Raw genomic sequence first — 23,682 nt, 5'->3', positions numbered from 1 at the left:
AAGAAATGGTTGGGTGTAAACATGTGCATGTTAGAAGTCATCTGTTTTCAAGGCAGGATTAAGAATCCTCTCTGCTCACCTGACAGTCCTCATTTTATTTAAAACGTGTTGAGGCGTGTTCGTGTATTTAAGCGCGCATGTAAGCTGTGATGTTCAACACTGAGAGGTCTCTGCAAATCCCACACAGACATGTCTTTTACTCACAAGTTCAATCGTCAACCACCTCTTTTACTTTGATATCAGGCTGCTACTGTTTGTCATATATCTTCTATCAGATAGCATGGTACAGCATGAAACAATAAGCAAATTGTTGGTTGTGAAATAATGTTTAGTCTTTTAGCTCAGGAGCCGATTGATAAGGCGACTCATTAAGATGTGGTTCCCATGAAGAAGTTCTTCTGTATCGGCTCACTCTTCACATTCTTCAAGGCTCGTCTTTTACATTACATTACAGTCATTTAGCAGACGCTTTTATCCAAAGTGACTTACAATTCAGAGTATCACATTTCTACACCGTAGGCACATCTATGGGAGCAATTTTGGGGTTAAGTGTCTTGCTCAAGGACACATCGACTAGCGGAGCCAGACCCGGGGTTCGAACCACCGACCCTCTGATTGAAAGACGGCCACTTAGCCACAGTCGCCCACATGTCTTTGAAATCGATGGCCCCCACTTCCTGCAACAATGCACGAGGAGCCCTGTGGAGTCCATTTGTCCTATAGTGGGTATACGGGGGGCTTCTTTTCAACCAAACACAATATGCCGTTGAGCTGTGAAGTGAAACAAACAGGATGTTTCATTTGGTGACAGTCCATTGTCACAAGCAGATGGCAACAAACTAGAGTAACATGCGGCTGGGCGCTAGAGATGAGCTCTAGGTTTCCACATAGAAGTCTGGAGTTAGGTTCACCACTTGCTGCCATCTTACAAGTAATGTTTGGAGTCAATACATGTTAAAAAAAATGTTTGTTTCAAGAGTCTGTTGGCCAGATAATGCAAGCTTCCTTCTTCTTTGGCTAGTGAAGAGATGTCTCAACATACACTCACCAGCCACTTTATTAGGTACACCTTGCTAGTACCAGGTTGGACCCCCTTTTGCCTTCAGAACTGCCTTAATTCTTCGTAGCATAGATTCAACAAGGTGTTGGAAACATTCATTACAGATTTTGGTCCATATTGACATGACGGCATCATGCAGTTGCTGCAGATTTGTCGGCTGCACATCCATGAATGCGAATCTCCCGTTCCACCACATTCCAAAGGTGCTCTATTGGATTGAGATGTGGTGACTGTGGAGGCCATTGGAGTACAGTGAACTCATTGTCATGTTCAAGAAAGCAGTTTGAGATGATTTGAGCTTTGTGACATGCTGCATTATCCTGCTGGAAGTAGCCATCAGAAGATGGGTTCACTGTGGTCATAAAGGGATGGACATGATCAGCAACAATACTGACTGTGGCGTTTAAACGATGCTCAATTGGTACTAAGGGGCCAAGAAAATATCCCCCACACCATTACACCACCACCAGCAGCCTGAACCGTTGATACAAGGCAGGATGGATCCATGCTTTCATGTTGTTTATGCCAAATTCTGACCCGACCATCTGCCCATTCTCCTCTGACCACTGACATCAACAAGGCATTGTCGTCCACACAACTGCCGTTCACTGGATATTTTCTCTTTTTCGGACCATTCTCTGTAAACCCTAGAGATTGTTGTGCGTGAAAATCCCAGTAGATCGGCAGTTTTTGAAACACTCAGACCAGCCCGTCTGGCACCAACAACCATGCCATGTTCAAAGTCACTTAAATCCCCGTTCTTCCTCATTCTGATGCTCGTGCCATGCCATGACTTTGCCATGACGTAGGTTAAATAGTAGAACAAACAATTAGAAATAGGATTGACCATGTTTGTTTTTGCTCTCTGTCAAGCACTTTGAGTTTGATATTAAAATACTAATAATATAGCCCACATTTGCATACTCATACATACGCATGTTGATCTGGCCCTGCTCTTTCTTGGTTGTATACAGATTGTAAATGTAGTTAAAAGCAGCAATTACACAGCGCATGCCACGCAACTGCAAAGTCCCTGGTGCAAAGACCTTTCTCCAGTCTGCCTCTACACTGTGCTCTGCCCAATAAAAGCAAAATAAAGCAAAAAAAAAAAAACTGCATTAGGTGGCTTTAAGAATGACTCCAACACATACTTGCAGCAAATGAGCCTTGATAATCCATCATCGTATCAAGTTCCTTTGTCTTGAATGTTGGCAAACGTGTGTTTAGACACTCATCCAACAAAAACGGAGCAACACGGCCATCACATTTGAATTCCTTCATATTTTAATACTTAATATTCACTCGTGTTTTATCCCATGTTAGCCCCCCAGAAAGAAATATAGCCTTCCCTGATTTTGACTGAAAATGAGAGTGCTAGCTCAGAGTGTCATAGCTTTCAGCAAGTGTCTGTACAGACATATATTTTCATCAGTCTCTGGAGTCCTTTTGTTAGAGTCGGTGTTTCTGTGCAAAATCTCCCCTGGCATTTAATTTCCCCCCCCCAAAAAAATGTAATAGATTTTGCCTGTCTGCCAGGGACAGGAGTCCAGGTGCTAATGTCTCTGTGGAGAGCCACAGTAAGGTGAGGACACGGCTCTAATGCTTCTCATTAGGAGTGAAACTACTGCTCTGATTGAGAGTTTGTAATAGTTATAATTGTTGTAAACTGCCACAAATGATTATTAAAATATAATGAGCTATTGACTACTGCCTGTGTGGATGTCCTCGCATTATTTCCCCAGCTGGCACTCCGTCGGTAGATGGAACGCTTTTATGGCCACCTCTCCCAAAACCTTTCAAAATATGTTTTCTTTAATTTGTTTTTTGCTTCCCCTTACGAGTAAATTGGGGTCCATGCTATATTTGAACACAAGAGCTATATAAAGTGTGGAGGGAGGACAATGAATTATTTATCCTGTGCTCTCTGTCAGGGGGATAAATGTGCTAAACTTCTATCCCTGGTCAGGCCTTCTTCCCAGTACAAGATCTGCTCCGAGAGTAATGGATGATGTGTGGTAAAGCAGTATGACCTATTCTCTCAGTATGTTAATATTCATGGTGTTATGATTAATATCACCCAATGCTTTAACCCATCTTATTGGCTCCTGGCGTCATCCTAAGCTCTGCGTTCCCAGCTGTAAATGAGTGTAAATGGATACGTTAGTGGAGCAATGAGCATGTGCTTATTGAAAGTAATGCCTTGTCACAATCACAGCTGGCAAAAAGCAAGCCGCTATTCCGATGACATTTGTCTGCAGGAGAGAGAGCATTTTGGGAAATATAGTCCAACTCACAGGGGAGGGATATGGAGCGGTTGTTTGTACATTGCAGTTGAAGTGTAGTACGGATGTTATGGATTAAATGCTTATCAAGATCAATATTCAGTTTACAATTGTTGTGTAGTTTATCATGCTCTAATGGCATGTATTCAGTTGTTGTGCCTTCTGTGTAGTCCTGAATCTCTTTATACAATAACGGTTCTATGTTTCGATTGTGTTTAATTCAGCTGACGTGCAGGTTTTTTTTTTATTTGGCATCCCATTGTGACGTGCACTGATGATTCACATTATCACCTCGAGGAGGCATTGGGCTGTGCCGGCCATGTTGTGGAGCACATCTCTGTGACATGCTTCTCTTTGGGGTATTTTGGGGTCATCTGGGCCGTCTTCACCAACATCCATTTGCTGCAGAGAGAGAAGCCCCCCCAGCCTGAAATAGCATATCTCTATTTAAGTGTTTTTGCCTCACCTCCGCTCTATGAATTTCTAATGCATTTTGGATTCTCCAAAAATAAAAAAAAGCATCTTGTACAGAAGGAAGCAAACAAACAAACAAAGGCTTGAATGAGAGAAAAGCGAACTCTTTCACTACGGACGGGTGTATTGCGTCTACCGTGTCCAGCGGTCCACATTGAAGTGGGACTGATGAGTACCGGCTTTGTGAGTGTTGCCCAAAGCAATATTAAACACACCAGTGATACTGAGTGAAGGATAATGTGTTGACATACAAATGCCTTTTTGAATCAGCTTCTCAGTGCTCCGGATTACAATCAGAAAAGAAGCGGCAACATTTTTCATTTACTGAAAACACTCCCAGTAGTATTATTAACCGCCTTTTACAGATGTCACATAAACCAGAAAACACTGCTGTTAATGAAGTGGCTTGCAATTGTAATCCGTTGTTGTAGTGTGGCTTTGGTCCACCTTTTGTCCCAAGATGAATCATTCAATCTGGGAAGTCTTGTCAAACATTATCAGACACCATTTTTAAAACTTTGATAGCTGGTCAACATCAACATCTGCCTTGTTAAGCTACTGTTAAACAAACAGCGAAAAGCCTATAAAGCACCATTAATAATGCTGGTGGGCTGGATAAACTTATACACAACACAAATGGATGGATGTCACTAAAAATAAGCAGGAGGATCATATTTAATAATTTTCACTTTGACATGAAAATCTTAAGCATTACCACCTCAATCAAAGCTGATTTCATAGAGCTATACGATGCCTGGCTTAACAAACAATTCAGTCACCTTTAAATTCCTACATGAAGCTCTGTAAGGTGATGGACCACCATCAAAAACCCATCTTTGTTCCAAACATGTCATTTCTAAAGATTTCTAATGTACACTTCTTCTATGGTAAACTAGCTCTGATGGAAGCTTGCCCCGAGCTTCCTCAGGGATCATTTCTTTGGGGTTGGAGGTTGGGAAGAAGCCATTAGCTCCCCCGATTTAGGCCCCCGGCCTGGTTTGCCCCCGGTCCCTCGCAAAACTTTTACAGGTTTGTAGGTGAGATCAAAATGAAGGCAGCGCTCCAAGATGGGTTTGGTCCGAGCAAGGCCCTGGAAGTAAGGGGTATACAGTGGGGGAGGGGCCATTGGCCCTTGCTTCTGGTGGTTTATATTAGTTGTTGTGATTTGTCAACACCTTTTTTTCTTTTCTTTAACCACCACCTGGGTTTCTACTTTTATTTTCAGCTATGAGAATTGCAGAAGCACCATATCTGTTGTTTTCCTTATTAAGTAGCATAAAAGTACAGTTTTGATCATTGTGAAGGTATATGATTGTTGTATTTTTACTTATATTGTTAATTCATTCATATTACACACATGTCCAACTGCCCAAAGCGTCAACTGACACAAACTGACAACTTCAGATAATGCCCATTAGTCACCCATGTGACATCGGACAGTGTCATCTAAAACAAACAACCGTTGGTGCTCTGCAGTGTTTCGGTCTGAGACAAGTTATATTATATACAATAAATATCCAGCACAGATAGAAGTAATATATGATAGTTTGAAGGGAGAGAGACAATGACTAATGTGATGTGCACCATTACAAACATTTATTTATGGATGACTGAATGTAAGTTTCTTATTGTTTCACTGTGGTATCAATGTTTTTGGAACAATTAATAAGTGATTCCTGGCCTAGGTTTCTCTTTTTTAAGGAACGGGGTCCTATTGTTCCTTGGCTTTCTACTCTCACTGCTAAATGATGTTTTTAAATGTTCACAACTGCTGTTAGAATAAATAAATGAAATGATTTATCTGACTGAAAGAGGGAATTAAAGCATATTCTTTGACTAATTCTTTGATTTGATTTCTTCGTTTGTGTCCATACAGCACTTTACTCCATCATCCTGTTCTGTGTGTTCCTGTGGATCCCCTTTGTTTATTTCTACTATGAGGAGAGGGATGACGACAATGTGAACAGATGCTCGGTAAGAATGCACCTTTCTTCGTCTACACATGCAGTTCTGAGGAATTCAAATTTCATTCAGATGATTCATGTGCGGCCGACCAATTTGTTAATGCAAAATGTCTCGAGGTGAGGTCGTTTCAGTTGAACTTCCCAGCCAGCTTAAGGCAACACGAGCACATGTGATTGCACCCAGTTTAACATTCTACATGACGAACAATGAAAGCAAATGTCCATCTTTCCAGTTTTTATTTACCCAAATCTTTAAACACGGCATGAACCTTCACAATACACGCGTGCAAATCAGATTTCATCAGCACGGTGCATGAGAGATTATATGTTTCTTCAGTCATTTTGTAATACCTGATGTTTGTTTTTGTATTTGGTGCCCAGCTACTGAAGAAAACATTATTTTTATAGATGAAATGACAAACATGAATGTAAAATCTGTCTGTCTAGTAAATTGTAATCTTCTTGAATGTTCAGAAGGGAAATAAAAAGTTTTAATAACAGTTATTTTTAATAATAGTACCCGACTGATTTGTCAAGCCCTATTATTACCGTAGTTTAATTTTTCTTATGCAAATATGAATTTGGAGTTCTAAGTCAAAATCAACGTACAATATTTAACCGGTAGTGAAGGATACTGTGTCGATTTCTTGACCACTTGCGGTGCTGCAGAATAAGTTTTGTATTCTTGTGTTTGCTGGTTGAATGAGGACATTTAGTCAGCAAGTTTTTAAGGCCATGAAGATACAGACAGTAAAATTGTAATGTGTTTGTGTTATCAATAAAAGCCTAAATAAGCTACTCAAGCTTCAAAAATCTAAGGGAAAACAAGAAAAACAATGAATTTCTATTTAAATGATATACTGTGGCACTAAAAGGAGTCCCATTGTCAAACTTTTCCCACCACTGCATTCACACTGTACATTAAATTTCAGGTGACAATGTGCCGCTTGCACATTGTCACCTGAAATTTGACAAATTGACAACATCCCTACCTTTTAAAAGTCTTTTTAGTGAGCGACGTACCAAACACCAGCGAACACATAGTGCCTTTTCTCCTTTCCGTGTGTCAGTTTTGAGCCGACAGAGGCACTTTCTCCAACAGACAGGGAGGTCTTTTGTATTGTTGCTTTAAAAGCACCTTGAATAGCGGAGGGACTGACGTGTTATCTCTGCCGGGTCAACCTGCATCCACACCGACTCTGTGTAGCTCTCACTCACTGTTCACCAATAATGAACAATCATTGTTCCCTTCATGGCGGTGATTGACCAGTTTTCCCTTTTTATTACAGCAAGTGAAGAACGCTCTGAAGTACACAGTAGGATTCGCCATTGTCTGCGTAGCGCTCCTTTTAATTGGGTAAGTTGGAGACACGGATGGCTTCTTCTGCTTCAGTAGACTGTAGGTGGGAAGGGTTACTGTGGATGTGTCATTGTGTTCAGTTAATGAGAGGAGGAGCCCTTCAAGCAGCAGCAGCAGCAGCAGCACCATTCAGGAGGAAACTCTAGTCCTCTGTCTACATATAGGTTGTATTCTTGTCTATCGGATTCTGAACTACATTCTTTTGCATTTTCTCTATATACAAAGCACATGCGGAGGGAAGATAATACTTTTTTTTTTTTTTTTACATTATATCTGCAAATCTATATTGAAGCACATTCTCAGCCATGTCCCATTTATCTGCTTTTCTTTAAACTGGTTGTGCACCTCAGAATGCCTGGAGTTCAGCCTCTACGATGCATTGTGCTCTCTCAACCATTAAACGGTGCATCGGAGGAAGTCTCACCTGCTTTGGGACACTAAAGGACATGTGCCTATAGGTTCTAACGGCCTCAAGTTTGGTTGCTAGGACTCTTTTTGTTGACAGAAGCAATTTAGCCCCTCTTCTACCTCATAAACTGGAACTATTGCAGCTTTGTTCTGGCAACACAATAGCTTTTATCCTGTCCTGCTTTTCTGATACTGAGAGACACAATGGTTGTGTTCAGTGACTGTTGACTCAGTAGGTCTTTTCTTCATGTCTTTTATTTGTTGTCTTTGTACCTTGCAGGTATTAAGCTCCTTAAATTACCCCTGATCTTTCACTGATACGTTTTCATTTTTGCTATTACAATTAAAATATCTTAGTCTTATATTCAAACTTTAAGACATTAAATTGATCTGAAGATCATTGGTCAATGCTTTTAAGACGTCTGGATGGTAGCTCTTTACCTTAAATTTCATCACATTTTCCGTCATTTTTATTTGAAACCTAGTCAACACAAGTTGAGCTAAAACTCTGTTTATGATATTGTGTCATATAGGCACAAGCATGAATATCCCTAAATTGTTCTGTTTTTCTCATTGTAAGAAATACCTCGAGTTTGAGAAAGTGGCTCCTTCCTACAGCAGACACTAGAATGAGAAACGACACCTAACATGACCAAAAGGAAACGCATTGATAGGAAAGAGATGAAGTGTGGAGCCCTGAGGGCCTCCACATGGTGGAGGGGCAGATGAGGCCTTTTGAGACCTGGAATTCTTCTTTTTTGCATGTTAGGCAAAGGGAAGTCATTGAGATGCTGATCTAATGCCTTTTCCCTCCCCTGGTGAACGTTGTTTATCTATTTTTTTCTTTTTTGCCAGTTTTTTGAACTTACTGAAAGTATCCGAGCAAATTCCCAGAGCAGCATATTTCTGTGCTGTCTGTCAAGAAGGATTAATGGAATCTGCACTGAAGCATCAATACTGTTGACCCTTTCCCCCCCATTCAGCTTGCATACATATAAATGTTAGTGCTGCTTTGAAAGTGTTGACAAAAATATGTTTTTACTTTTTTTTTTGTTTCCCCACAACATCAAGGAGCTGTTCAGATACAATTTATACATCTTTCTATTTATACATCTATAGAACTTATGATTGAAAGGAACTTCTGTAGGTCTGTCTGTGTGATCGGTGGGTCTACGTGGCTAATTAGGATTATTGATTAATGTAATTAGGAGCTAACAGGATGTGAGAGAACATATTACAATAAACAAAACACTAGCTCATCTACCTCTTCAAGGAAACAGGTCTAAAGGTTCAAGCTACCAAAACGTTTGAGCACAGAAGTGCTGATCGGATCTGTCGAGGTTAATAGTGGTAAATCTAGAAGGCTATACAACTTTAGCTTTTTGGTTTTGTTCCGTTACAAATAAGGATAGGAGGGGATGTAGCGTTTAGAAGACGGTCCATTGACAAGAAGAGAAATTAATCCAGTTTTTAAAGGGGCGGTGGATAAGCAAAACGTCAATAACACAGTTTGCAAGATCCTTTTTCTATGATTTTTATGCCCTTTGTTTGCTGTAAACACATTTAAACAGGAAATGTATCATTGTATCCAGCAGCGATTATTATTTATTTGATATACGAGAATGAATATTAAGTTCATTTATTAGATTTTTATTCAAGTCCCTTTTTCATTTACGATTTATTTTTCGTAATAACAAAAGAGAATTCTAACATCGGAGGAAAAAACCCCATTCAGAGGAGAGAGGCGCAGGTCCAATAGTACAGCATGCAGATAAGAAAGAAAACCGACATTCACCATGGAGCTCAGACGTGTCGTTGCTGGAGCAGAGGACATTCTGTGAACTCTGTCTGAGCATTACGTTATACAGGACATGAAAGGTCTGTGTAGTGGGATAGAGATGTTCGACTAGAAGGGCATTGAAATAAGCTGCATCGTCACTGTTTTCCAACAGAACTAGCTGCGGTGTATCTTTCTGAAAGTATTTCTCTGGCTCTCTCAGCAACAGCAATGACACCGCTATATGTTCATCTGTTGTGGAATGATTAGAAAAAGCATGGACAGGGATTCTTTAATATTTTCTCTCTTTGTTTGCTGAAAGTGTCACTGCCAGTACGAGGACTAAAACGAAGCACATATGGTGCGCTGTGTGCTGTGTTTAGAAGTAACCGAATGCATTTCACCTTTCTTCTGCTGAATTATCGTTTCATTGCTTTCAGAGCCTTCGTTCCACTCGAGCCTCCACCTGGTCAGAATTCCACCCAGTGGGAGAAAGTACAATACCTTTTTGAAGAGCTTGGAAGTAGTCGTAAGTACGGCCTCTTTACAAAATGCTGGAGTCTCACTTTCATAGTTGTTGTTACCATGACTTTATTTCTACTTAAAGTCACTTTCATTGCTCCTATCCATTCTTTATACTATATATTTTCTGCTTCTTTCTGTCATATTCTTTCTATTATGCGACTACCATCCAGCCACATTTATTGGTGTTTAGTCTAACAGTTTTAAACATTTTAGATGGGGTTCAATTGCAGACGAAACAAAACAGATTCAAGTTTTCTCAAAACGATGACAGGTTTGCACAATTTTAAATCTTAAAAACCGAAACATGACACTCATCCGTAAGTCCTTATGAAGCCTACTGTAAAAGTAGGGAGGTTGGTAGATCTTGACATGCGCTTCTCCCTTTTTTAGATATTTTAGAAGACCGGGTCATGGAGGTTAGCGTGTTTAAAATCAAAGCAATGCTCATTAGGGTCAGATGAGAGGTAAGTACTTTAAATGGACATAGATTACTTTAAGCTATGAAACCTATATAGGTGCTGATGAATGATGAGTGGGACAGATTCAACAGTTTTTAGGCACAAAGGAACGAGCAGTAATGCATCACAGTTGATAATGTCCAAATTACAGTAATCGGCGAATACTTATTTTGATTGTGCGGTGATTTTCGTTTCACAAATAACTTTGGAAAAGGACGGTTAAGGTAAAATATATTTCCTCTAGGCACATCTGCTCAGATATAGTGTGTCTTGATTGCACCAACATGCAGATCACAGAGTGACTTTTCTATCCATGTAACTACAATAACTATAATAGAACCACTCATGCCGTTATTGATTAATCGCCACAAAAACTATTCATGTTGATTTGTATATGTTTCTGCCAAACATGGCATTCCCAGATGTCCACTCCTTACTGTGGATTAACCTTCCAACAAGCCCTCACTGAATGACTCAATAACTACGAATACGTGTGACTTCATAGCCTCAATATCAATGTGCGATAAGAAATTAAATTCACCAGTTATAGTACTCCAGTAATGGTGGAGAAACCTTCCATGAGCATCTTCACTTGTTGAACGGAGCCTTGCCAAATGTGGACTCCTAACAGTCCTTTGGCCTTTTGCCATCCGGGGATCAAGGAGGAAGTTGCACCATCTGCCTCTCTTCACAATAGCGGACCCCTACACGCTCTCCCTAACCTTCCTCCCTTGGCACGGTGGGAAATAGCTCGGCTGCTGAGGAGGAAATGTGAGGATCATCCTCTTTCTAATTCCTCATCCCTTCTCTCTCCAGATGGGAGGTTAATTAAGTAAAGGAAATGCACTTATGCCACATAACCCTGCCGACTGTTCATTAAGGCCCCTTGCATTTTTAATTGCTCCAGCGTTGCATATGTTACAATGATGCTCAAATGTACTCCGGATCAGAAGCTATTACTGTTGCTAGTCAAGACCAGACAGTGCGATCTTGTATTTTTGGCCATGCCCCAAGGTGCGGTAGAGTGGGTGGGAGTCTAACTGTAACATGGAAGAGCACTGTCTATGTTCATTATCAGTGAGAGAAGAAGAAATGCAGTTGTGTGTACACTATGTGTATGAGCAAATCTGAACCGTATCAATCAGACTGTAATGCAATATTAGCCTGGAGTTATTCTGTGTTTGTGAACTGTTTATAGAAGTGGTGAGATGGTTCTTAAATCTGTCCCTCACTCTCAGGGCTCTGCTGATATTATAAATACATAAACAATTAATGAATAGACTAAGAAAATATCTAAATTTCTGTTTTTGTCATGTTTGTATTATCTTTTGTTTTCTCTGACCTGCCTCCAGAACATCTTCTTCAATTCTAAAATGAAAGCTACTGTGAAATAAGTTACGTTTCGTATTTTTTAAATTCAGAGTCTCAATCAAACCACTTCGTACATACACAATACATCGTTCAAAGTGTGTTTTGCCTCCATGGTTTTAAAATAGCATTTATAAGAACAGAGGCTATTACTTTTTTCCAAATGCATTTGAGGCTTCAGTCGACACATTCCTGGTGGGGGAGTTGAAGTGACGCTGTTGATCTCATCTTGATAAGATTGATCGACATGTTCTGCCGTCCCTCAAGTTGTTACTCAACTGTGAGGTTAAAGCTACAATATGCCCAAAATATCTTCTTAAACACAAACTTCTATCAAACCCCATTTCACTAATTATATAACATTTTCAGCTTTAACCACACAAATAGAAAAAACAACAACTCTGGTGGTGTTTTATAGCTTTCCTAAATTTGCTTAGGTCTCCGCATGCCATTAGGTCTGAATGTGGTCATTGTTGCAGTCATACAGTCTACTTTATCCCATCCTTTGATCATAGAGCGACTAGCTACTCCTAAAGGAGCTCCTTAATAAACGCTTCTCTCTACAAAGCTCATGCATACACACAAGATATATGCAGGGTTAGATTAGAGCTACCTCATTCCCCTTCTGTTGGCATCAAAGCTGTACAGATGTGGAAGCACTTCCGATAACAGACAATAGCAAACATCTATCCTTTGCTTTGTGTGGACTTCATGGACACAATGTGCTCCTTGCAGAACATGGAGCACATTGTCTATTTTTACAAAAAACTTGCCACCAAACAATTGCAGCAAAATCGCAATGGGAATAGGAAACGTGTATTCAAATGTTAATGTTCAACCCAGCTGTCAGACTTAAAAGTTTTCTTCTCGCATACAATACAATCGGGAGCAGCCGTGTAATTTCTCTCCATTATCCGCCTCTTTGTCCTGCTGCTTGTGAAATGCCTCGAAAAGAAAGTGATGCATGTTATGAACAACACAAATTATGCATGCCCTGAATACTTACTATACTATATATACTTACTATATTCCCAAATCAAATGCCGCCATCAAGGAGAAAGGCAAGCAGAGAGCCACCTATGTCCATGCTGACAGGTGGGCTGGGCTCTATGAAGTCGCTGCTGTGAGGACGTGGGATAGCTGTAACGGGACAACTGTGTAGCTTTTTACTTGGAACCCCAAAAAACAGGTGGGATCTTGACGGGGTGGAGGCAATCAGTCTCTCCATCAATCGCTGTCTTCTAACTCCAGCTGGTGTGACACCTACTGTTGCCCTTGCCTGGTGGGTGGTCCCCTCTCTGCCTCAATCAAAGGTGACACGTCAACTCAACCTACAATACATTGAAAGATCCAGCTGTTCAAAAACTGATCATGATCAATGTGTGAAATGGCAAACACTGACAAAAAAAATGGTGACCAGATGTGTCTCCAGAGGAAGACTTTGCTACAGTGCATTCATTAAGCCCAAGACTACCAGAATACCAGCATGATGCCTCATCCCTGTCCTCGTGAATAACATGCTTCCCATCAAGAATTCCCGAGTTTTCCCCTTAAGAACATAAGCAGAGATGCATCCTTCCAGATGGGCTGTGTTCCTAGCTTCAGCTGTGCGGTTTGCTTAAGAATCAAAACTATTAATCTTTAGCATTTCTCGTTATTCTGTTTGAGGGCATGCGTGTTCCTTGGGCTCCGTTGCTACATTCAAGACAGTAAAAGGTTCACCCAAATAACTAAAACCCCTAATTTTGTCCAATTACGTATGTTCATAATTTCTGGCCCTGTGATGTCATTACTGTCTTTGCAGATGTTTTATATCTGTCACCACCTTACCAAGAGGTAACCCAGGGACTCCCAAAAGAATAATCCAAATGAAAGCAGTGGATAAAAAGATACCCTGACCTGTAGTCCGCAGTCTGGTTCAACTTTCAAACACTACAGCCTACAGTTGCCGTAAAACCCCTAAAGATCCTCCTTACCTGCTCAATCCCCACTTCTTTTAAAAAAAAATCTATTCCCAGTTTGTAATGCAGGCTTTCTCATACAGCTGTGTATCCATCAAACCCAAGCTGGGATTGCTCTGATAGTATCACTATGACATCATTAAGCTTCTTCCTTCAGATGTACAACTTTTCACAGGCTGAGTGATGATAACAACACACCTCATGAAGAGCAAACCGAACTTCTTTGAAGTGGAGTGTCCTTAAAACAAAGCTCAACAACAGAAATGATGTCCCACTTAATCAGGATAACTCAGACCCTTCTCTAGATTAATCAGTGAAAACTAACTATTCCTAAGTTTCCATCTACATTCATTAGAATTGCTATAAGATAATTGCACATCAACTGCATTTAGTTCCTGTCTTTATGCCATCTTCAGTTTGGTAACAGCAGGTTTGGCTCCAAGTATTACAGCAGGAAACACAGCACTCCTTGGAATTATATGCAGTGGGGGGACTAGAATACGTCAAATAGTCTTTTTTTCCATTGAATTGTCTACAGGAGTGTGGCAGAGACGGGGCAGAGAGTGCGTTGATATTTCCGTCAGAGGGTCAGACCTCTAACGGCCCTCTCGTCTCTTCCCCTGCAGATGGTCTGCCGGCTCTGTCGTTCTCCATCAGCTCCTTGACCTTGATCGGCATGTTGGCAGTGATCACTTACACGGTGAGTTGGAACCCTCAGACCAGCGGTCGATGTTGTCTCGCGTGTTCAGCCGAGCTGTATCTGCACAGTGATTAAGGCTAATCATCCAATGGGATGACGGCCAGCCCCGTAGCATATTATGACCTCTGCTTATTGAGACATAGGACATATGAAATGTTTTGAAGAATAAAGACGGCTGTCTCGTGGCTGATAAAGTAATACATTATATTATTATATAATAAATAAACATTTTTTGGTGCAAATGGCGACCCATCTTCTTGGTTGAGATGTACCTGGTGATGGAGTGGCCTTGTGATTTTAGAGCTCTGGCATTCACTTGCTCAAATTACTCAGACCGCCGTCGTTCACCTCAGACTTTTACGTGATGTATTTGCACCCTTCACCAGCTTATCAACCACTTATCAGCTGCCTATTTATATATACATATACAGTATATTTATCTCAGTGTCTATTAATATATGCCTATATTTTGATTGCCTCAGCATTCTGCAGTTTTTCCTTCTTTTTTTTTTTTACTAGATCAGACAAATGGACTGCGCTGTAACAATTGTTAATGCTGTCCATGTTTCATAGCCGTTATCTCGGTAACTGGACTGTGAATGTTCCCTGGAGGTGGTGACACTGGTGTCAGGGTGGCAGTAACACAGAACAGTGGCTGCTGGAGAAAAAACTACTCGGGTATCAACCCAAAGGAGTGAGAGTGAAAGTGACAGCCAACCCCAATCTATCCAGTTTCTGTTGAGCTCAAAGAGTCCCGTTTGACAAATCACACAACAATTGAATGCGGAGCTCTTAATAAATAACACACAACCGAGTCAATTACGTTGTAGAGCCAATCTCGCTTTAGGACATATAATCCATCTCAGCTAGGATTGTATCCACCGTTCCCTCACTTTGCTTCTCTAAAGAGCGGGTAATTACCGAGTGCATGTCGGTATGAAAGTATGCTCAGACTTGCACTGACCCCATGTTGATATTGACTCTGAATGCCCTGTGGAAATCCAAACTCCCAGTGTGTCTTTGTTTGAGATGTTCCTTGTTTTGATGCAGCCAATCGGGCCTTTCGCCTCTCCCTCTTTTCATCCTCTCAGACACAAATCCAGAAGCTCTTATCTCACTTGTCATCCTTTTCATCGACTTTATTCGTCTCCCAAGCTGCTAAACTCTTCTCGGTGGCGACCTCCACATACTCACAAAGAGCCGTGTGATTTATCATTCTTTACCGCGTGTTACTATTAGGCCTGATTAACTTAATGGAATGTAAGTGACAGGTCCCATAAGCAGCGGAAATGTAGTCCAGGACTCCTGCACATTTATCACTACTCTCTGTGCAGTAGCCATCTAGCCTTAATGCAAACAACTCCGTGATGTAAACAGTATATAACACTGCAGCCGAGTGCACTTAAAAATAATCCGAAGTGAAGCGAGTCATAGCTTTTACTGCTTTTTTTGGCGCTTTTTTCTGGCAGTTTTCTGGCACTTTCTCTTATATAAACACACATTCAAACAGAGACACCTTGCAAAAGCACATTGTACTACTTTCTGCTAAACTTAAACCAGTGATTTTAACAGTTTAAATGCTGTTGCTATTGGTAAAACAGTAAATTCACCACTAATGCTACATTTAGTATGCTTTCTGCTCAGGTCTTCTAGTACAGTGTAAGTCCTTTAACTACAGTATATCAAACCAACATTATACTTTCAGTCCAGAGACATTTTAATTGATTCATTTTTCAATTATATACTAACATACTGTGGGTGTACTCGTAATGCTAGTAACTCTAATGTCAACTGTGTCTCTGTGTTTTCATATCTGCACTGTTAATTAAGACATAAATAAGGGATGAAAGTGAATTAAAGTACATAGAAATGTTTTTTGTATATATCATTGATCATGATTAAACATATAGTCCTATTTACTCTGTGTGCTATTATAGTTTGTTTTTTAACACCTTTGATAGCGATAGTGGTTGGGTCGGGCTACCCTGTGAGAGATTGTACCTTTTTAAGAAAACTAGCTTTACATTGGATTTGAGAAGAACAGTCATCGTCACTTTATACTCGAGCAGTCAGTTTTTAATGGTGTGGATTTTATTTAATAATGCAAAGATATTATTATGGTAAATTTCCTTCTCATCACCTGGACTGTTTGCACATACATATTCCCTCTGTTATATCTCCCACTCTGTGTGATTGTACGCAGCAGTGAGGACACAAGAGCCGTCCGGCCGCTCTTAAATCTCATGCATCATGTGAGGTCCATTGACTTCATTTAAAGGCTGGGCTAGCATGTTGACTTACAACTCTCATGACTCTGTCCACTGTGCACCTACCTTTCTCTTGCTCTTAAACTGCCAGCCATAAGACGCTGACGCTGAACTAAAGTTGAGAAGATTAATATCTGTTGATCAACTCACCGGCCCTGAGACTGACCCGAGGAGGCGGGGTCTCTGAGTGGATCAGAGGTGCGACACTACATACAGTACTCCAGGATTCTCCAATCATTTCACACCTTGTTTGCCTTCTATGTTTTATATTTAAATCTGATTTTAGAATTCATATTTCTTTCCCACTTTATAACTGAATGTTGAATACAACATGGCATACATGATTCACTGCAGTAGAGTTTTTTTTTTTAGTCTCTTTTTTTTAAGCATTTTCAAAAAGTAAAATACTTACAAATAATAGGGAAGAACTACATAAAAGGAGCATTATCAAGTCATTAAGTCCTCTATCCATGAAAGTGTATATACCTAGTAAGCAAGCTTAAAAAACAAACATATAGGGATACTCATTAAAGCAGCAGATACTGACGTAGACTCGCCAACCACACCGTGTCTATATCTGTACTTGCAGAGAAGCCCCGAGCCAATCCAGGCGTAGTGTTGGCTAAAATAGACCCGATCAAAATCCGATCCTTTCTTTACGATCCTGGATTGTGTTTTGTCCACCTCAGCCTGCTAGCGTTGCACCACAGCTCTCCTTCACCACAGCTGGCTGTCCAGTGCGGGCATGTGGATCGGTGAGGGGATCCACACACTGAAGCTGGCAAAATACAAGGATATGCTAAACCCGCTAATTATCATAAGCCAAGAAGAGCATTGTGCAAGATATGTGTGTAGGCTAGCAGCTTCTCAGTTTGAGCGTTTTTTAGATTTTAAATGACAAACATCACAGGCAGCAGGTGTCTCTCTAATTTGTGTCGACTGTGTGTGTAACTTGATAACAGACACAACAATTAACCTTCCCTGCTCTCTCTGCAGCCGTTGTGCATCCGGCAAATACCCAATATTAACGAGCTCGCATTGACTGATTAATAATTCATAAACGGAGGTGCATTAGGGTGCGAATGATGCATGTGAGACAACTTTATGATTAGGATGCCACTGATTGTAATGGCCCTTTCACCTTGCAGAAGGCTTACTGCAATAACCGTAATTATAGAAGAGGTTAAAGGTCAAACTTGGTACACTGTCTTCAGAAACCCAAAAGAGCGCTCTGGAGGTGGAAGCCCGTCAACCATGGCAGGGTTTTTCATAATCTTTCCTGAAATGTGTAAACGTACCAACATACAGAACATGTGGTGGAAGGTCCAGAGTTAAGTTTTTATTACATTTTAAAGCCTAATGTAAAACCCATTTTTAGGAGAAAAAGGAACATTTTGTTTGACCTTTTGAATTGTCAGGGGCAACAACTGGCGATCGTCTCTTCAATTCTAAATTCCTCAATATATAAGTCGATCATCTGGATTAAAGGAAAATATGGGAGGCACACAGTGAAAACAAAATTACAAAAACAGCCTTAATCCAGAAATCTTTCGTGGAGGACGTGTGATTTCATGACCCTTATGGCCCTTGATCACCCTCTCATTGCTTCGACCAGCCAAATGTCCCACTCATCAAACGGCATTAGTGAAACCGGCACATGTGGCATTAATGACAAACTGGCAGGATTTATGGGAATGTGTTAAATTTGATATATTTAAATGCAGATTAGCCTGGTTATTTCAAATGTGTTGGACTATCTAGAAGCCAACTTGTACACTTGAGAATGTAAGAGGGGGGGGGCTCCTCCTCTTCCTCCTCCTCCTCCCTTTGGACTCCACTATCACAAGTAGAAGGAGCAACAAAGAGGAGTCTTGATGTGATCCCCCCCCTCAATCAACACACTGAGTCACACACACTCCCATCCACCCTGCTCCAAGTTATTTCTGGTAATTATTGACCACAGTGGGTTTTTAAAATAACTTTAACAATCATGCATGATTATGTGTGAACTAAAACTGTTCACTCCAGCAGAGGAACACTTTTTTTTTTTTTTTTTTTTTCTCATTTCTTTCCCCCCATGTAGTTGCACATTTGAGGGAAGGGAAATGTTTCCCTGGGGATCGAGGACAGGTTTTCCTTTTATGAGTGTGTTTGATATTCGGGACATGCTCCGGCCTTAAGAGCTCCATGATTCATTGCAGGAGGCGACATTCGCCCGTAGCAGAGATCCACAGCAAAGACTAATAATAGTCTAGACTGACTTAGCATCCCATGCGACTCTCTTAATGCTACCTAACACTCAGAAACTAGTAAAAGTTGTTTTAGAAAAATATGGGCTCTGACGTTTCCCCCACTTGAAAAATGGAATAAAGTGGACCGAGCCTTTTTTGACAGGGCTGAAAGTTTCTTTTGCTCTGAAGGCCTCTTTGTTTTATTATGAACCCATAAAAATGGCACTTCTCCAAGTTGGTTAAAGTGCGGAGAGCAAGAAAGCACCGGCCTGTTTCTGTTCTTTTCCCTTTTATTGATTGGACCGTTTCCTGCTATCAGAGATGTCCCTCGTTTTTAATTAAATTGCAGCGGAGATTGAAGCCCTCTGATAGATGAAAATGTCTTTTTGAGTTTTGCTCACATATTCTCTCTGTCTCTCTTTGCTGACACTGTATGTGTGTGTGTATATGTGTGTGTGTGTGAATGTATGTATATGTGTAGGTCTTCCTGTATGTCTTGCTATTATTATCCATACAATGTATGTACCTCTAATAGAAAAAGGTTGATTTGTGTTCATTTCAGTTCATGTCGTTCAATATTGATGACACTGTGAAGCCCCCTCTTCTAACCCAGATCTTTCTCTCTAAAGTTCTGCTCATACAAAGTGTATTAAGTCCTGGATAGAGGTGCTATCACATGGGGGCACTGTTAAGCTGCAAATTGCTTCACAGTGATATGAGGCAGCGATATCCACACAAAATGGTTGCAGCAAATTCACCAATAAACCTCCGCACAATTATAGATTCCACCATTTTAATCTTTCTTCCACCACCCAAAAAAAAATGACATTGCCCGGGAGGCCAAGAAAGCATATGATACGCTGGGTTGTGTTTTCTCATACATTTGACTGTTTGTCATCAGGCAGACGCGTGTGTGTGTGTGTGTGTGTGTGTGTGCGTGTGCGTGTGCGCATGTGTGGGCGGATGCACGTGCCATATGTGCCACTCCACTCTGACAACAATGTGTGATTGTAATGGACGTTTTGCACTTGTCTTCCAGGCATACGGTATGTCTGTGCTGCCTCTGAATCTGATAAAAGGCACACGGAGCGTGGTGTATGAACGCCTGGAGAACACAGAGGACATCGATGAAGTCGAGCACCAGATAGAAAAGCTCAAATCCAAGGTTGGTCTCACCAAATGGCACAAAGCACTGGCGCTACACTTCCAGCAATATGGGACATCACCACATGGTGCAGATTATCTACACGTCATGTAATAACTTCATTGAACAAAACATAATAGATCCTCTACAGATTAAATAACAATTATATTATGTTATAGAATGCTTGCTCTTTCTTTTTTTATGGAATCGCAGCGGCTGACATCATTATGAATTGTCATCGCCTGCAACCGCTCATCTCGTCTCGAGGTCCGATTCATTAAAGATATTGCTGCGAACGATTGTAAAGCGTAAACACGCCAATACAATTTTGGAGCTGAGGGCAAGTTGCCCTTTTCGCGTCTTGCAATCATCCATGTGACCAAGTTTAAATGTTGTCTTTGCACCAGCAACACGGTAGGAAGAACATTTGTAGAGAGAAAAATGAAAAATTACATTTTCAGGTCCTGATCAACGAGGTGCAGAGGCATTCCTGAAAGGTTCAGGCATTCAGGAATTTAAACGGGACAGAGAGAAACCACATTTGGGATCTGTCTGTGCTGTTGGTGTTTGCAAACAGACACCTTCAGACTGTACAAGAACATGACATTTAAAGCGGAGGACAAAAGATCACTGGGATATCTGGGCATGACACACACCGCTAATAAATGCACTTCAGTTACCAGCAACTTTATGAAGACGCTAATAGTTTCACTGAAACTACATGCTTCTAATAAAGCTGATCTCTGTGAATTGGACTGTTTTTGCAATGAGGTTAATTTGCATTGATTACTATTAAATATTAACATACTAAATAATTTAAATATGTGCACAGAGCGTAGGAGCACCAATTTGCTATTTTCTTAGGTGAGAAAATGTCCTTTTGTCTTATTTGTGCAGGTTTGGTGGCCGCAATAGCTTCGCAATCCTTTTGTGAATTCTCCCCTGTGTATAATGAGTGTATCATCAGCTCCTCCCCTTTATCTCTCTGCCCCGCCCCTCTATCTTTGCATGCACTTATGGATGGATAGTATTGTCCTTATCAACAAACCCCTCAAATGCAGGCAGCACAAACGGGGAAACACGAGTAAAGACAATGTGAAGCTGAAAATGAGAGATTAGTGCATTTGTCATTCCTCCTCTGTATATTTAGTGAACACTAGGAAAGGCTGTATTAACGACCACATACGTAGCAGATTACAAGGAAGAAGTACAGCTAGTGGCTAACCTGGCAGTCCTCACCGTTTGGTGCATGTCGTCCGCTATTCTCCTCCTCTCCTGTCTATCTTCAGATGTTTCTGAAAAATGGCGGCAAAAGCCCCCATCTCCCAAAAAAAGAAAAAATAGTTGTCAATATTATGAATGCCTACTTAATACTGGTGAAAGATTTTATTTTCAGAGACGGAGGGTAGACAAATAAGGCATAGTATGTAATAGTGATAATTATTTACTGGGATATGCTTCATACACATTGGCATAATATCAAGAAAAGTTATTTTTGTAAATTTATAAAGTCAATTACTTACGTTTTTGTATTATCTGTGCTGTTTACATGACATACCCTGATATTGCTTCTAACTGTGCCGTGGACACACGTGCATATGTGTATTTCTTGACTTGTTTTGTTTGTCTCGTTAGTGTAAAGATGGACGTCCCCTCTCCTCGAGGGACAGAAACAACTTGCAGGAGCTGGAGGGCAAACTGCAGGTGCTCCAGCGCAGGGGGAGACATCTGGAAGTTGCAGAGAGGAACTGCTGCACTAAAGTGGGCAGTGCTCTCAGGCCTTTCAAGGTGAGTCTGCGTTATCTAATTGACTCCCATAAAAGTAAATTTATGTCCGAAAATGGACTGTATAGTATGCGAAGGCAAATCCTTTCAATGTCAGTATATTGCATGCACTCCTCCAGATTTAGCGTTTGTGTTCGGTTCTTGCTTTAATTGATTTTTTTGAGATGATGTAGGTTACGGCTGCACAATTTACCACATTCTGTGTTTCTTTACTTTAAAGTTGTGTAGTTTAAGAACTTTTGTTGAGGCAAGTATCACATCTTCAACATCTTCCCCCTTAACAGTTTCTTTTGCACTCAAGTTCTAACCTGGACTGCTCTAGATTCACTTTTAGTTCTACTTTACACAGCCGCATATTTGCACGATTCCCACGGGTAGTCTCTCCACCTAATTTACTCTGTAGTCTCTCAGGGAGTCTCGCATCTCTCAGGCAGGATGTCATGGTTCCCCCGGGATAAACCACAGCAACCACACACTTTGATTTACATTTTTTTGGGGTTGGGCAACCAATTTCTTGGACCTTGTTATGCTATTTCAATATCATTGTTCCCATATTCAAATTTTCAAAAGGGGGTGGGGGAAGGAGATGGGTTATAACATCCCTTGCATAATATAAAAAGCAGTACCATCATTGGACATGGTTGGTACGAACATCTAGATATGATGCTGCGCCCCTGATCCCTGCACTACATCATACATAACCATACAGAATGGAATTCTTCTGCACACGTCACATTGATCAGTTAATAAACTGACATTTTACTCCGTTTCCTACAGTGGTAGAAAAGATGCATCCAAGAGACGCATTGAACCCAACCAATTCACACAGTTCAATGAAAAAAACCGAATAATTCAAATCCCTCAAGGCTGCCTATTCCCAGCAATCAACTTCCTGTGTCCTCATCCCAACCCACTTCGTTACTCGGGTGCAACAGCTGTGATCATTAGCGTCTTTGTAGTCAGTCGCATTGCATTTTTTCAATTTCCCAAAAATACTTCATTTTAATTTGAGAGGCTGTCCTGACCAGTATGGTTTAAATGTGTTGGGGGGGGTCGTTACTCACCCAAACCTTAGACAATCAAAAGGATTTACTGATTTTATTGTGCTACAGATTTGTTCACCCCCCCCCCCCCCCCCCCCCCCACCCCCACCCCCACCCCCAGCACAGAAATCACGGTAGAGTAATGGGACCGGCCAAAATGCCACCGTAATGATCCACTTTAATACTCTCCACACCCTCCTAATCATGTTCTATTTCCTCTGAACCTCATCTAGGTGCATAGTGCGCATGGATGTGCATTGAATTTATGCATACATAATAACAAGCGTGCTTGACGTTGCCTTTTATTTTCCGTTCTTTCGCGGCATAGCAATGCAGTCAAAATATTTAGCAGGACGAGATCAAACATCTTTCTTCTAGTTCCGGTTTTACTTTCCCACTATTTATTTTTCCAGTATTTCACTGCGCGGCAGGCATGCACAAACATTTTCAACCAGTGTCTGTAACGGTTTGTCTTTAACCAAAGGGGGTTGCTGCTAATGACAGTCCCCAGACTCAAATTGAAACGGTAATGAGTTGGGAGATTTATTTACTGTATGCTCAGGCACTGGTGTAGAGTGATAAGCCAAATGATTGTGCAGTTGCACCACTGTCTCTCAACACACATGCTGCCCTTTTTATATCAACTCTGGTGGTGGGAGAAAATGACTTATTGAGTCCACCGTTAAAGATTGCTTTTACCTCACAAATTGTGTTTTTTTTTTTTTTTTTTTTTTTTTTTTATGGATCATAAAACTGGAAAAAATGCTATTTTTCAAGCAGAGCTGTTTAGATAAGTAATGTATAATATAATTCTCTTCTTCAAAATATGCTTTATTACCTTTTCATTTAAGATATTAAAATAAATCCTAAATCAT

General features: G+C 40.7%; 1 protein-coding gene across 1 annotated transcript in view; it reads left to right on the top strand.

The window, feature by feature from the left end:
- The window catches only part of lmbrd1 (LMBR1 domain containing 1), a 53,994-nt gene that overhangs the window by 10,373 nt on the left and 19,939 nt on the right, over window positions 1–23,682 (top strand). Inside the window, exons 4-9 of the mRNA XM_031874534.1 lie at window positions 5,693–5,790; window positions 7,070–7,137; window positions 9,766–9,854; window positions 14,264–14,337; window positions 19,875–20,000; window positions 21,615–21,910. Coding sequence (XP_031730394.1) covers window positions 5,693–5,790; window positions 7,070–7,137; window positions 9,766–9,854; window positions 14,264–14,337; window positions 19,875–20,000; window positions 21,615–21,910 — 751 coding nt within the window. The remainder of the gene's footprint in view (window positions 1–5,692; window positions 5,791–7,069; window positions 7,138–9,765; window positions 9,855–14,263; window positions 14,338–19,874; window positions 20,001–21,614; window positions 21,911–23,682) is intronic.

The sequence above is a fragment of the Anarrhichthys ocellatus genome, unplaced genomic scaffold (assembly GCF_004355925.1).
Source record: "Anarrhichthys ocellatus isolate YVR2014 unplaced genomic scaffold, GSC_Weel_1.0 scaffold3, whole genome shotgun sequence".
NCBI lineage: Eukaryota > Metazoa > Chordata > Actinopteri > Perciformes > Anarhichadidae > Anarrhichthys > Anarrhichthys ocellatus.
The sequence above is the reverse complement of the archived record's forward strand: the minus strand, read 5'-3'. Positions and strand labels throughout refer to the sequence as shown.